The sequence below is a fragment of the Aythya ferina genome (genome assembly GCF_964211825.1).
Source record: "Aythya ferina genome assembly, chromosome: 9".
Classification (NCBI taxonomy): domain Eukaryota; kingdom Metazoa; phylum Chordata; class Aves; order Anseriformes; family Anatidae; genus Aythya; species Aythya ferina.
The window spans coordinates 16,099,402-16,112,419 of NC_140305.1; the positions used below are offsets into that span (position 1 = coordinate 16,099,402).

At 52.4% G+C, this 13,018-nt stretch overlaps 2 protein-coding genes and 1 long non-coding RNA gene across 5 annotated transcripts in view; 1 reads left to right on the forward strand and 2 right to left on the reverse strand.

Moving 5' to 3' along the window:
• LOC311441099 (putative cation-transporting ATPase 13A5) overlaps positions 1-7,464 on the forward strand; it is a 31,707-nt gene extending 24,243 nt beyond the window's left edge. Inside the window, exons 23-30 of the mRNA XM_084528755.1 lie at positions 493-602; positions 1,420-1,516; positions 2,095-2,167; positions 2,761-2,935; positions 3,543-3,730; positions 5,179-5,267; positions 6,072-6,152; positions 6,801-7,464. Of these exons, the coding sequence (XP_084384881.1) occupies positions 493-602; positions 1,420-1,516; positions 2,095-2,167; positions 2,761-2,935; positions 3,543-3,730; positions 5,179-5,267; positions 6,072-6,152; positions 6,801-6,995 (1,008 nt within the window). The 3' untranslated portion in view covers positions 6,996-7,464. The remainder of the gene's footprint in view (positions 1-492; positions 603-1,419; positions 1,517-2,094; positions 2,168-2,760; positions 2,936-3,542; positions 3,731-5,178; positions 5,268-6,071; positions 6,153-6,800) is intronic.
• On the reverse strand, positions 1,083-7,546 carry LOC311441100. Its single transcript, XR_014695799.1, has 2 exons — positions 7,463-7,546; positions 1,083-3,053 (listed from the first exon to the last, which is right to left on the reverse strand). It is a non-coding gene; the product is annotated as an uncharacterized lncRNA (long non-coding RNA).
• A 1,447-nt stretch (positions 7,547-8,993) lies between these two features.
• PLAAT1 (phospholipase A and acyltransferase 1) lies at positions 8,994-12,441 on the reverse strand. 3 transcript variants are annotated; one of them, XM_084528758.1, is made up of 4 exons: positions 12,304-12,441; positions 11,683-11,901; positions 10,886-11,154; positions 8,994-10,508 (listed from the first exon to the last, which is right to left on the reverse strand). In XM_084528758.1, exons 2-4 carry the CDS (start codon positions 11,819-11,821, stop codon positions 10,407-10,409), a joined length of 510 nt encoding a protein of 169 aa, XP_084384884.1. In that variant the 5' UTR covers positions 11,822-11,901; positions 12,304-12,441; the 3' UTR covers positions 8,994-10,406. The 3 variants fall into 3 exon arrangements, with proteins under 3 accessions (XP_084384884.1, XP_084384883.1, XP_084384882.1); XM_084528757.1 differs by having other exon boundaries at positions 11,683-11,928; positions 12,304-12,439; XM_084528756.1 differs by having other exon boundaries at positions 11,683-11,984; positions 12,304-12,434.
• Between the last annotated feature and the right edge of the window lie 577 nt (positions 12,442-13,018).

Here is a 13,018-nt window from a genome sequence, read left to right on the forward strand (position 1 = left end):
TTGTGATAATGTATTATCATAATATAATTTTATAACAATGCATTGGCTGGTTTGGTGAAAGTCATCCATAGCCCATTCCTGAGCACTAAAGCAGAGGTGACAAGGCTGGGTTAAGGGGATCTTATAAGAGAGCATTAAAAGAAATATAAACAGGAGATTGAAAGGAGTAGAAAGAGGATAAAATGCTAATTTAAATAGTTTAGCAGATTGTTTAACAGGAGAGGTATGCACAAACTCCAGTGTGGGAGACAGAGCATACAGGGTAGTTCAAAGAATTGTAAATAGGTACAATGGGATTAAATGAACAAACAAAGTATTTAAGCTGTAGGGAATGAAAGATATCTGGAAAATGAGATGAGACGGGCCACAGAATAGATGAAGATCAATTACAAAAGACACTTGAAACAAAAATTGTAAAGCACCACTAAAAGTGTGTGTTTGTATGTGGGAGGGGGGAACGCATCTCCAGTTTCCTCCTTCTGTGGATTTCAGGCTTTGAAAATGGCCCATGCAGGGATATCGCTGTCGGAGCAGGAGGCATCAGTGGCCTCGCCTTTCACCTCCCAGATCCCCAACATCCAGTGTGTGCCGGAGCTGATCAGGTGAGTTGTGATGTCTTGGGGCGCTGCTGCCTGCACTGAGCTTGGTGTGCGGGGTCGCTAGTGTGAGTTGCATAGCTGTGTGCAGGTTCCTGAGACAGTTTGGTGATGAAAAATAAGTATTTATGGCTATAATGTGTGTGTACAAAAACATATACATACACACAGCTGTGTGCGCGTGCTACCATGAGAGATGCTGATGAACCAAACTTAATTGTTCCCCAGTAACTGTATAAAATAAAGCATAAGGGGCTTTTGTTTGTTTGTTTGTTTGTTTGTTTTTGAAATCCTTGAATTCCAATACTGTCATTGTTGCCTATAGAGGCTGATATTTTTGGAACAAGTTCAGGAGTAGAGTTGCACAAGAGGGCAGGTATTACAGTAACCACAGGAGAGATTTGCTTGTCATTACTTTAAAAATTTGATATCCATATGCTGTATGCAGTCATTGAGCAGCCAGGAATAATGCCATTTAGCCAAATGTATGAAAAGACAATTACTTCTTTATGTAGCAATGCACTTGATTCCCAGAACTGTTGAACAAATTAGAAATGAAAAAGCAGCAGCTTAAGCCAGGTATTAAAATTGTAGCTGGAGAATAAACACAAAGAAACAAAACACTGCAGATGAGGGGTACTTAGGTGGCTCTGCATTATCTTAAGGCCAAAATATGCCTATGGCATTTAAAATATTTTCCATTCTTCTTAAGGATTCTAAACAAAAGGAATTACTCTCCATAGAAGCAGAAACAGCCTGTGGCACTAAAACCCCAGTACTGGGTGGGTTAGGGTTTTTTTAGCTTTGTTTTGTGTTTGAGCAGGGAAGGTCGAGCTGCTTTGGTTTCTTCCTTTGCTGTGGTTAAATACCTGACCCTGTATGGCCTCATTCAGTTTGTTGGTACTGCTCTGCTGTTTTGGGTAAGTGTTTAATGCCAATCTTTTATCACCATGCTGTGCTCACTACAGGTTTTTATCTTCGGTGGTATTACTCAGCAGGGGAGAGAAGGCATATGGGACTTCGAGGAGTAAGATGGAGTAAGGATAAACTTTTGAAGATGTGAAAAGCTGGATAATTGAATAATAATTTACTACATGAAGTATTTCAGTTAATATCAGAACAGTTGAAACAAATGATGAAATAACCCTGCTTTCACAGCCACTAGTTTGGGCGTACCAACTGTGTCCATGTCCCTACTACCCAAAGGTTTTTCAAGCTTGGCACAATGTGAAGGCTTGAACAGTTACTGCAGGCTGGGAATGCGTGACCAGCCCTGGGTGGTCCATGAGTACTGGTGTCTGCTGGAGGAAAGGTGGAAAAAATATTCACATCCTACTGGGTCACCTGCAAGGGCTCGCTCGTGCTCAAAGGTTGCATCAGGGTAGTGAGGATGTTGTTGCTGACATGCTGCTGCTCTGAAATGGCAGCTGGTGCTACAGCTGATGTCCTCGAAGTTGACATTGGTTGTCAGGTGGGCTCTTCTGTGTTTTTGTTACAGCAGCTGCAAATCTTTGGGAATCACCAGTACTTGATACAAGACGTTGTCATTACCCTTCTGGTTTGCCTAACAAGTAAGCAGCTCGGAGAAGCCCGCTGTGTCTGTTGGAGAGCCTGAGTATAACTAGTCAACTTCTTTTTCCAACAAAAATTAAAACGAGAAGCCAAGTTCTGCTGTCAATAACACCATAACCATTGGGGGTAGAGCAATCCCGTGGGCACAGAGTGTGTCATTTAGCTCATAGTCATTTGCAAACATAGCTACAGGAATCTACAGAATTGATAGGGTTTGGATGTGAGACTCGATGTGGAGAGCAGAGGTTGCTCTGGTGGCTTCTAGTGGGTCTCAGTGTAACTCCAGCTCCAGCATGGTCCCAGCATGAGACCCAGTATGGCTCTTGGGCTCCCATGGGAATCCCCGCCTGCAAGTGATATTCCCCATCTTCCCTGAATGTTTCCATGGGGTGGGGAGGATTCAGAGAGGGTTCAGACGGAAAACAGTGGAGATAAAGCCCTTTCTTGCCTGCTCGTTAGAGCCAGGCTTGCACTTCTCACCCATGATGTTGGGATGGGGGATCTGCATGTGGCTCTGTTTGCCCAGCGAGTGCAGAGGGCTGCTGGTGGGCTGTGCTGCCACTGACCACAAACACCATTTGTTTCTCTCCAGTGAGCTTGACTGAAGCTTATCCAAAGCTGGCACCCTACCGACCCCCAGGCCAGCTCATCTCTCCTCCATTGCTGCTCTCTGTTGTCCTCAACGTGTGCTTCACTGTAACCATGCAGACCTGTGGCTTCCTTCTGGTGAAGCAGCAGCCCTGGTATGTAGCGCTGGCCAGCCAGAGGTGAGTCGTTCTCCTCGACCAGGACCCCCACCTGCAGCTCTTGATGTGGGGCCAGCCCAGCCTTGGGCACATGGTGGCTCCCTGCTCCCCTCTGCAGCCCTCCTGCGGCTGCAAAGCTCTGCTGAGAAAAAAGAAACAAACAAACAAACACCACAGCCCTGAGGCTGGGGTTTTCTTGAACCCAGCTTGGCTTTAAGATGATTGCAGGTTTGGAAGCTGGCTCATTTTGCATGTTTGCACAATGCAAACAAAAACTCCCCATGTTCCAGAGCCTAGTTATGATATAACAGTGAGCGTCCCACCATGGTGCAGAACAAGGTGGGCAGGGGGGAGGCACATCACACGGTGTGCAGGCAGCTGGGGCACGTGTCCTCGTCGCTGTCTTGAGCACTGCTCTCAGTGCTCGCCTGGGAGATGAGACTTTGGCATGGGGCAGGGATTAAGTTGTATTTTGGGATTTTGTTTGTTGGTTTTTAAAATATGTTTTTCATTCCTGTGATGATATCTGGCTGTTATGGTAGGCTGGGTACGAGAGTGGAGGGAATTGCTGTTGCTGCTCACTCTTGCAGGAGAAAGCAGGGACAAAATGCTGAGTGTTACCTTACAGACATTGCTCTCTGGGGAACCAGACCGTGCTTGCCACCAGCCCCAAGGGGAATGGTACCAGCAGTGCCCAGAGCACTGTCCTCAGTTACGAAGACACGACACTATGGCCATTGACCACTATCAACTGCATCATTGTGGCCTTTGTCTTTTCCAAGGGAAAGCCCTTCCGGAAGCCCATCTACACCAACTGTGAGTAGAGCTGGAGTTATGTGTGCTTTGCAGCCTCCCTGCCCCAAAATAACCATAGCAGGAGAGGCTGCTAGGGAAGGGATGCCATGGCTTTTTTTGTACCCACGCTGGTGACTGGCATGCAATATAATTGTTGTGTATCCGAGCTCCTACTTCCCCGTCTCTAAAAAAGTACACTGAGCACTGTGTATGTTAGCTTCCTCCTTGAGAAAAGAAGCAGCAGAGCTGAAAAAGGAGACTGCATCTTGGAAAATATGTGCTTTCCAGAAGATGACGTACTGGGTTTAGTGCAGAACTGTGTATTACTGAGAACACACATAGCATGTAAGGATCAGATGTATTTGTTTCAAAATCCCACATCAAAAAGGGCTCCTCTGAGATGTGGTCTTACCTTGCCCGACTTCCATTCCTAGAGATGAGAAAGAAAAGCCTGTGATAATATCACTGTTAAAATCCTCTTGTAGTAACCTTTCATTTTCTGTTTGAGTTTTGCAGACATGATTTACCCCTACCGGGCTCTAGCTGACTGATAGCTCCTTTGCAATTGTAGCTTTTTGTTCATGGATGAGAGGACAGGATTTCGCTTAACCTTAGCAAAGCTGATTTCATTAGGTATTTTGCCAAAAGGCAGGTCCAAAACCCATTTTGCTGAGCCCTGATCACCCGCAGAAGAGAGGTGAGGCCAGAAGAAGCTGCCATGCAAGCAGCCAGCCTGGGGCAGAGAGGACTCTCAGCTGAGGAATCTGCTCACACTTACGTGCTTCAGGAACAATCACTAGGAGGAAGCAAAGAGCAATTCCCTTTTTGCCACCCACTCAGCCCTGTCACCTCTCCACCCCGGCAGTGAGGAAGGTTGCAGGAGGCTGTTGACCCAATTTGCCAGCTAGTTTTAGGTGCTCAGGTCCTGCTAATTGCCAGGATTTTGGCACCTCTAGACCCCTGAGCCATTTGCCATTACTTCATGGCCTCCTGCTCCTTTGAAAAAGGATGCAAACCCAGACAAGCTCTCCCTGTGCAAGGCACAAGCATTGTCCACCTCTGGACTTGTCAGTTGCAGAGCACCCAGCCTCAAGAGCAAGCTGCCTTCTGCACTGCCTGCTGTCCAGGTGCCCAGCTAAGCAGGTGGAGCAGCAAGCACAGGGGAAGGATGCTGGGGTGTGGCTCACAGCAGAGCCCTTTTGAGGCAGATCCCTGTGCTTTTTTAGGAATCTGAAAGTGCCAAATCACTTGTGCAAGAAAAACAGTGCAGGTGGTGAGCTTTGCAACAGGCTGCTGGGGAGTAGCTCCTCTTGGTTCCAGTTCCACAGCTCTTTTAGGCATAAAAATAAAATAAAATACAGGCTGTCAGTTTTACAGCATTAGTATATGGGGCTCCCATCAGCATATTTGCAGAGTTTGGTCATCAAAACACCCTTTTCCCTAGGCCATCAATGCTCTTGTTTCCCCAGACGTGTTTTCAGTCCTCCTGGCCCTCCAGCTTGCAGTCTGCCTCTTCCTCTTCTTCGCCGACATTGATGCTGTGTACAGTGGCATGCAGGTAAGCCCAAACAAAACATGCATTTTTTGCTTGCCCTTTTACATATGCATACAGAGCACAAGCCACAGCTACAGTCATCTTGGAAGTGAATTTGCTGCTTTGATGCTGACTGGGCAGCCCTTTCAGACTTCTCCAACATCCCTCCAACAAGGGCATGATTAATGTGGCAATCCTCCTCCTCCCTGCAGACAGGGTGGCAGTAGGAAGAAGAAGAAAAAGCGCTTTATATCGTGCTGAGCTGTTCTTCCTAACAGAAAAGGACAACGGCACGGAGTGTGGGTTTGCACGTTGGAGGTTTGCTGGCTGGAGCAGCAAGTGTGCAGGGACGGCTGCTGCTGCCACCCCTCCTGGAGCAGGATGAATTCCTGTGGGGCTGTGCCTGCCTCTGCCTGGCCAGGGCACAGGAGGAGTGGCTGCCACCAGCTGTGCCACCCCAATAACAGGAACCCAGCTGTCTGACAGTGGATGGAGGCAGGCAGAGATCTGCTGTTAGTGTGGACATGCACACACTGCGCGTTGGCTGTGGCTCCCCAGAATATTTGGGCACCAAATCCTGCCCTGGGCACCCAGTCTGCTGGTTTCAGCAGCAGTGTCGGTAGTGGAGATGTCAAGGAGCTATGTGCCAGGGGGAAGCTGGCATCAGACCCTCCAAGATCTCTGTGACAAGGAATTACTGTTGCTGCCTACTGCTTCCTCCATGCATGCCATCGGGAACATGTTAGTCAGCCTCTCAAATCATTAGGAACAGATGCAAATCTTGGCAAGGCATTCAAACCTAATTGCTCCCCATGTCTTTTCTAACAGTTTCTGTGCACTCCCATGATCTGGAGAGTTTATGTCTTACTGATGCTCCTGGCCACCTTCTGCGTATCTTTTTTTACAGAGGTGAGTGCGTTTGTTTACCAGCTGCTCCCCTGTGTGAGCAGCAGGAGCATTTGGGACTTTCTTCCCCCATTTGCAACCATGCTCTCCTCCTGCAGAAGCACAAATCCTCGGGGACTTTTTTTTTTATCTTCTCCCTTTTTTCCTCAAGACTCACTGTGTGTTGATCAAATACTCTTGATGCAGCTCCAGAGACAATTTAGACCCCATCCCTTAGGCCTTTATGGAGTGAGCAATGCCATACAGCTGCCTAGGAGGGAGCAGCACGGGTCTGGTGTTTGGCCTTGATTTTAAAACAGTTTTCTCTCACCCTGCAAGCAGCCAGGCCAGAAGCTGCACCTGCTTGTGCAACAATGACTAAGCCCTAAAGCAGGCCCAGGGGCTCAGGAGTCACATTTTGTTGGTCAGGGCTGGCTGTGCCATCCTGGATGTAAGCATGGGGTTGTGTCCAATGCCAGGTCTTGTCCCCTGCAAGGCAGCACATTCTCAGGTGTCCCACAGCCCCAGGAGGAAACAGAAACTTGTCCCTTGGTTATCCCCTTCAGCAGAACAGCCTGAGAACAGTGTTCTCCTGATATAACGGAGCTGGCACATGGCACAGGGGCTGGCTTTGGTCCTCCTCCACTGATGCTATGCCATCTCACTCCACAGGATGTCCTCCTGCAGAACAAGCACCTCTGGATGCTGATTAAAGCCTGCTTTGGGTACCAGTCGAAGAGCCAGTACCGAAAATGGCAGAGGGTGCTGCAGAGGGATCCAAACTGGCCTCCAGTAAACACAAAGGACTTTGCAGCCAAATGCATGGCTGAGGTTTACGTTAACCCCAGCTACGAGCCGGGGGACTAGGAGGGAGCCTGCAGCTGGGCACAGGGCTGCCCTGCCTGCACTGACCAGCTCGAGCTTGCATCACTCAGATTTCTGAACTCCCTGGAAAACCCATCCATTCAGAGGCAGGCTGACTGTGTCCTGGAACAAGGGCGAGGATTATTCTCTCACTTGCTGGTAAAATAACAGCTTTGACTCTACTCCATGGCAACAGCAGCTCTCCAGCCTAGCCAGCACCTCCTACAAAGGCCCGGCAATACTGAGCACAGTGAAGCGGTGGCTGCGGCTGCTGTTCCACCAGACCTGGGCGATGCACCCCCTGAGCTAGATGGCCCCATTAGTGACCTAACCTTGACTGTAACGAGGAGCACAAGGGCAACTGCAAAATCCTGCTATAAATGAAACTCCGCAGATTCCAAGCACTACAAAAAAAATCAATGCATGATTAATCCTGTTTTTTTTTTTTTTTTTCCATTCCAAAAACTTACGGCTGTGACAGGACGCCCACGCTGTCCAGACCTAAACATCCGTCACCAGACGTAACTGCTGAGTGCCGGGAAGTAGTGCTGAATGCCGGGAAGCACTCAGTGCTCAAGCACAGCAGCAAGCTGGGGCTAGGCAGGGAGAGGCCCTGCTGAAGGGGGAGGAGGAAAAGCTGCTCCCTGCCCACACTTAGCGCTCTGCCACAGCTGGGTTCTGGCCTTCTCTGCAGCCACTGCCCCTTCCTTGCTCTGTTCCTGACTTCTATCACGGAGCTGCCACGAGAGCTGAGGCCATGCAGGGCCGACCCGCAGTCCCGGGAGGGAGGCAGAGCTACAGTCACCCCAAAACTGCACCCTGCTGGGCTGCACTGGGCGGCACTGAACCTCTTGCAAGCTGCCATCCTGAGCGTGCCGGGTCACCATGTGCCCCTCTGGCTCAATGTGAGATGTTGGAGGTGTCTGGGGCGTGCAGAGGGCATCTGTTAGGGGAGGCAGGGTGGGTGATCCTTAGGGCAAGGGACACATGTGCTGGCACAGGAAATGAAATGAAATCCACCCCGTCCTGCAGCGCCGTGCGGGCAAAGGGTGAAACCACTGCGGGCTGTGGCCAGCACCCAGCGCTCAGCACCTGCCACACGGCCCTCTCCCAGGGCAAAGGTGCCGAGCTGCTGCCCCCGCCGCCCCCAAGCCCTTTGGAGGCTCTCCCCAAAACAGCCCTGGCATCCCGGGGGGCTGCATCTCCCTGGGGGGGGCCGCATCTGGCCGGCAGCCCCATCCCCATCTCCCCACCCCCCCCAAGCTCTCCCCGCTCCCCCCCAGCACCTGTCCTGCTGCTGCCCTGGCCTGTCAGGCTCGGGGCAATGCTGGTGGCTGAGGCTGGCCCCGTTCCCTGGCCCCTCCTGGCCGCTATGATTTAACCAAGTGTATGAAAAGACAATTACTTCTTTATGGAGCAATGCACTTGATTCCCGGAACTGTTGAACAAATGAGAAGTGAAAAAGCATCAGCTTAAGCCAGGTATTCAAATTGTAGCTGGAGAATAAACAGGAAGAAACAACCGCTGCAGATGAGGGTTGCTTAGGTGACTCAGCATTTCCTTAGGGTTCTGTATGCCTATGGAATTTAAAATATTTCCCATTCTTCTTAAGGACTCTAAAGAAGTGGCTGCTTCCCTCCGGAGAAGCAGAAACAGCCTGTGGCACTAAAACCCCAGTACTGGGTGGGTTAGGGTGGTTTTTTTTAGCTTTGTATTGTATTGTAGCAAAGCTGGGGCTGGGCAGGGAGAGGCCCTGCTGAAGGGGGAGGAAGGAAAAGCTGCCCCCTGCCCACACTTAGCGCCCTGCCACAGCAGGGTTCTGGCCTCTGGTGCCACGTGGCACCGACACTGTCAGGGCACACCGGGCAGGAATCGGGGCTAAGCCACGGCTGCCTGCTTTGACCAGGTCACACCAAGAGGCAGCCGCTAATGCGCGCTGGTGCTCGCTGCTGCATGGTACAGCCTCGAAATAACTTCTGGTTACATTGACAGGACCCAAAATAGGTTGTCCAGGTTCAGTTTTATTACAATATATTTTCCCATATTTAAAAGAATCCTATTTGATTACAACAATAGAGAGCACTACAAAATGCGACCAGAAGGCTTGGCCTTGTTATTTCAAACGTTGAAACAACTGCTGTTTAAAAAAAAGCTTCTGATCCAGTTATATACATGTTAAGAGCTGACAAAAATAGCAAGCTGCTTACAGACAGCTTTTGCTCCCATCTCTTATAACAGCCCAGGCAGTTGCATGTGGTGAAGGCAACACAGGATTTCTTTTTGTTCTTTTTTATATGCAACCTGCAAATAGCACAGTTCCAAACATGCAAGCTCACTATTCTCCATAAAGAACAATACACCACACTTTCCTTAAACAGCCACCCATCAGCACTGTGCCTAGGAGATGGTGGGGCTCTGTAGGTTTGGGGATGCACAGCTCGCTCTGCAGGCGTGCAGGGACACTGGCTTTGCCATCCTGCTGGCTGGGGGAGGATCCTCCTCATGCTGGAGTGATATGCTGCTTGGACCCCGTGTCTGCTCATGGAAGAACCAAAGGCAGGCTCCCAGCTGCCCCTGCAGTCCACAGCACCCTTTCTTTAAACCTCGGCCCTTTGGCAGACCAAGGAGTAAGCTTGGTCACGTCCAGTATCAACAACTGCTGCATTTACACAGATGGAGACTGAAAGTTCAGTGGCACAGCGGTGCCAGTGTGGAGCAAACAGCTGCCAGAGGCAAAGCTACCTGGGCATTTTGTCAGACTGCCCACACCAGGCACCTCCGCCTCCGGATCCCAAAGGGAGTCAGGGAGGTCAGACAAAAGGACACTTTCACAGGCAGGAGAAAACAGAGCCAGGCACTACCACACCCAAACCAAAGCACACATTTTAAACACTGGGGGAGGCAGCTTGTAGGCCTGCTACCCCCACACCACCAGCAGCCCTCGCACAAGCAGCTCGGAGCTTGGGAACAGCAGCGCAAGCTCTGAGGTTTGGGATATGCCTCTCCTGCTGGCTCAGCACCAGCATTCCACCTGGATGGGCCCTCAGATGGAAGGCACGCAACAGCTGTCAGCAACAGCTTTGCATCACTTTTGTTTAAGAAAAAAGTTTTTAAAAGTTAAAATGTTTCTACACAAAGGTTAAGAAAGGTTATTCGCAGAAAGCCCAGAGGATCCAGTCTGTAGAAAGGTGTGTGCCAGAAGTCTGTACGAGCCCTCAGCAGAGCCCTGAGACGTGAGGGTGGAGAATTTGCTTGCAAGTGCTCCCAGATCAGCACAAAAATCATCGCAGGCAGTGTTGTGAAAGCAGCTGTGGCAAACAGGCTAGCACTGCCCTCAGCAAGGGTCACGCAGGTATTAGTGAGTCTCGGTGGTGGCTGTGGCCCCTACATGCCCCGTGTCCTGCCAGCAGCCCCTCAGTACTGCCTCTCTCTGGATCGGCTCCTTAACAAGCCCAGCAGGGAGAAGGCACCGGCGGCAGCTGTGACAAACCCGATGGCACCGATTGCTCGTTTGGCCTGCAAAGGGGGGAAGCAAAACACAGGCTGGCAACGTGATGAGCATTTCCTCCTCCAGGCACGCTAATGAAGAGCAGGCAGAGCTAATCAAGGCAATGAAGTGAATGCAAGAGACAACTGCCCTATAAGTAGAAGAGGGTGGGGGTATTCCTCATGCCCTTACCTTTGGGCTGAGCAAGAGGGGCACTGGCAGGCTGCAGACAGACCATAGCAAACCACCTGGCCCAGGGGCTGTGGTGAGGCTGTGAAGGTTTGGGCCCTGGCTTGGGGCTTTGCTGTCCCCATGCAGCCTGGGGGCTGTGCCACAGGAATTCCTGTGCAGACTGTGCAAGGAGGTGCCTGGAGAAGTGTGCGGGGGGCTCCCCCATGTCACCTACCTGCTCAGAGACCCCCTCGCCGTAGCGCAGCAGTGTCACGAAGTGCTCACAGTTGTTGCCCAGCAGGTCGTAGGACACCTCCTGGTTGATGAGGTACTCGGCCCGCCGGATGATCTCCTCCACGGGGAGAGGAGCGTAGGTGCTGTCGTACTTGTTGTTGATCTGGTAAGTGTCATTTCCCACCACGTCCTTCAGGAGCTGCATCCTCACCAGGGCCTTTCGGCTGAACACTGACTTGGCGCTGCCCAGCGTGGCTGGGGGCCCCTCATCTGGGGGAGGCAGGCATGAGGTGAGCCAGGCCAGCCCCATACAGCCCCCCTGAGACTCCAAAGGAGTTTTTGGCTGGCCTCTTGAAGTGTTTGCTATCTCTGGCATTTGCACAGGGCCCCTGGGTATGCATGTATTTCCAGGAGGAGTGAAGGGGGCAGCAAAAAACCAAAAGGATGTTGGGGGGAGGCACCCACACAGCCCTGCAGACAGCAATCCCCCCAGAGCCACAAGCCTCCCCTGGTGCCCAAGCCCCTCATGCAGGGTGGTGCTGAGCATGTTCCCAAGTGGCAGAGAAGGTCTAGAGACCCAGCCCGTCCCTGCTTCACATAATGGGATTTAAAATCACCGGGGCTAATAGATGAGCACCGGGCAATACCCCTTCCTGGCTCTCTTCCCCACTTCCATCACAGAGCTGCCAGGAGAGCCGAGGCCATGCAGGGCTGACTCCCTGTCCCAGGAAGGAGACAGGGCTCCAGTCACCCCAAAACACCCTAAAACTGCACCCCCCCGCGCTGTGCATGCCTTACCAACAGGTGTCACGTTGATGATGTACCCATCCCCCAGGTAGAGGGCCCAGTGCTGGTAAGCCGGTCGGAAGATCTCGATCAGGTCCCCGGGCTGGGGGTCCCCAGGGTGGGCAGCACTGAACCTCTCTGAAGCTGCCATCCTGAGCGTGCCGGGTCACCACGTGCCCCTCTCCCTCAATGTGAGACGAGTTGGAGGCCTCTGGGGTGTGCAGAGGGCATCTGCCGGAGGTTGCAGGGCAGGAGATCCTTAGGGCAAGGGACACGCGTGCTGGCACAGGGCATGAAATGAAATCCACCCCGTCCTGCAACGCCGTGCGGGCAAAGGGTGAAACCACTGCGGGCTGTGGCCAGCACCCAGCACTCAGCACCCGCTGCACGGCCCTCCCTCGGGATAAGGGTGCCGAGCTGCTTCCCCCACCACCCCCAAGCCCTTGGAGGTTCTCCCCAAAACAGCCCCGTGGGGGGCTCCGCCGGAGGGTGGCAGCCTCCGGGGGACTGCGGTTGCAGCTTTTCCCCCCCCCCCGCCCTGCCCTGCTCCACCCTGGAGGGGCCGCATCTCCTCGGGGGGCCGCATCCTGCCGGCAGCCCCATCCCCATCTCCCCCCCGAGCTCCCCGCTCACCCCCAGCTCCCGTCCTGTTGCCTCCGTGCGCAGGGTGCAGCCCGGGGCGAGGCTGGCGGCGGAGGCTGGCCCCGTTCCCTGGCTCCTCCCGGCCTCTATAAATAACCAGCAGCCGGGCAGGCTCCGAGCAGGCGGCGCTGACCCCGTCCCCGGGCTTGTCCCCGGGGAGCTGCCCGCCCGCAAAGCCCCCGGGCCGGTCCCCCCGCAGGGCTGCTCCTGGAGGAGGGGCAGGGGTAGGTGGGCATCCTTCCCACCCCGGGACCTCTGGAGAGGGGCAGGCGATGCAGAGCGGCTGTCTGGCTGTGCTGGCACAGAGAAGCGAGGGAGGTGGAGCTCCAAGTCGATTCCAATCGCCGTTTTAGGGCAAAGAGATACGTAGGATAGCTTTTGGTGTGTCTCTCGTATTGTGGCCCAGGGATTTCTCTCCGGACACAGGAGTCTCACGGTGCAGTGTGCCCAGCTAGAGTCCTCTGAAATGAGTGGGTGAGCCTGAGCGGGCTGAGCAGATGTGGCTGTCCCCTTGGCTACAGCCACTACGGTTTGCTAAAAAGGAGGGTTCACTATCAACAAAAGCACTCTCTGGGTAAGTTGAACTAAGTGGTGTATTTAAAGCCCAGCATTTTGAAAGTCAGGCGAGAGAGCTGGTTGATTTTCAGGATCAGAGCAGCGTCACATTTGTTGTTTTTCTGGCTTCTATTGACATGAAGTAGTTGAG

Coding starts and splice junctions, on each gene's coding strand:
- PLAAT1 (XM_084528758.1), bottom strand. CDS start 11,821: ATGGCAGCTTCAGAGAGGTTCAGTGCTGCCCACCCTGGGGACCCCCAG. Junction 11,155..11,682: donor CATCAACGTGACACCTGTTG/GTAAGGCATGCA, acceptor TGCCTCCCCCAG/ATGAGGGGCCCCCAGCCACG. Junction 10,509..10,885: donor GCGAGGGGGTCTCTGAGCAG/GTAGGTGACATG, acceptor CCCCCTTTGCAG/GCCAAACGAGCAATCGGTGC.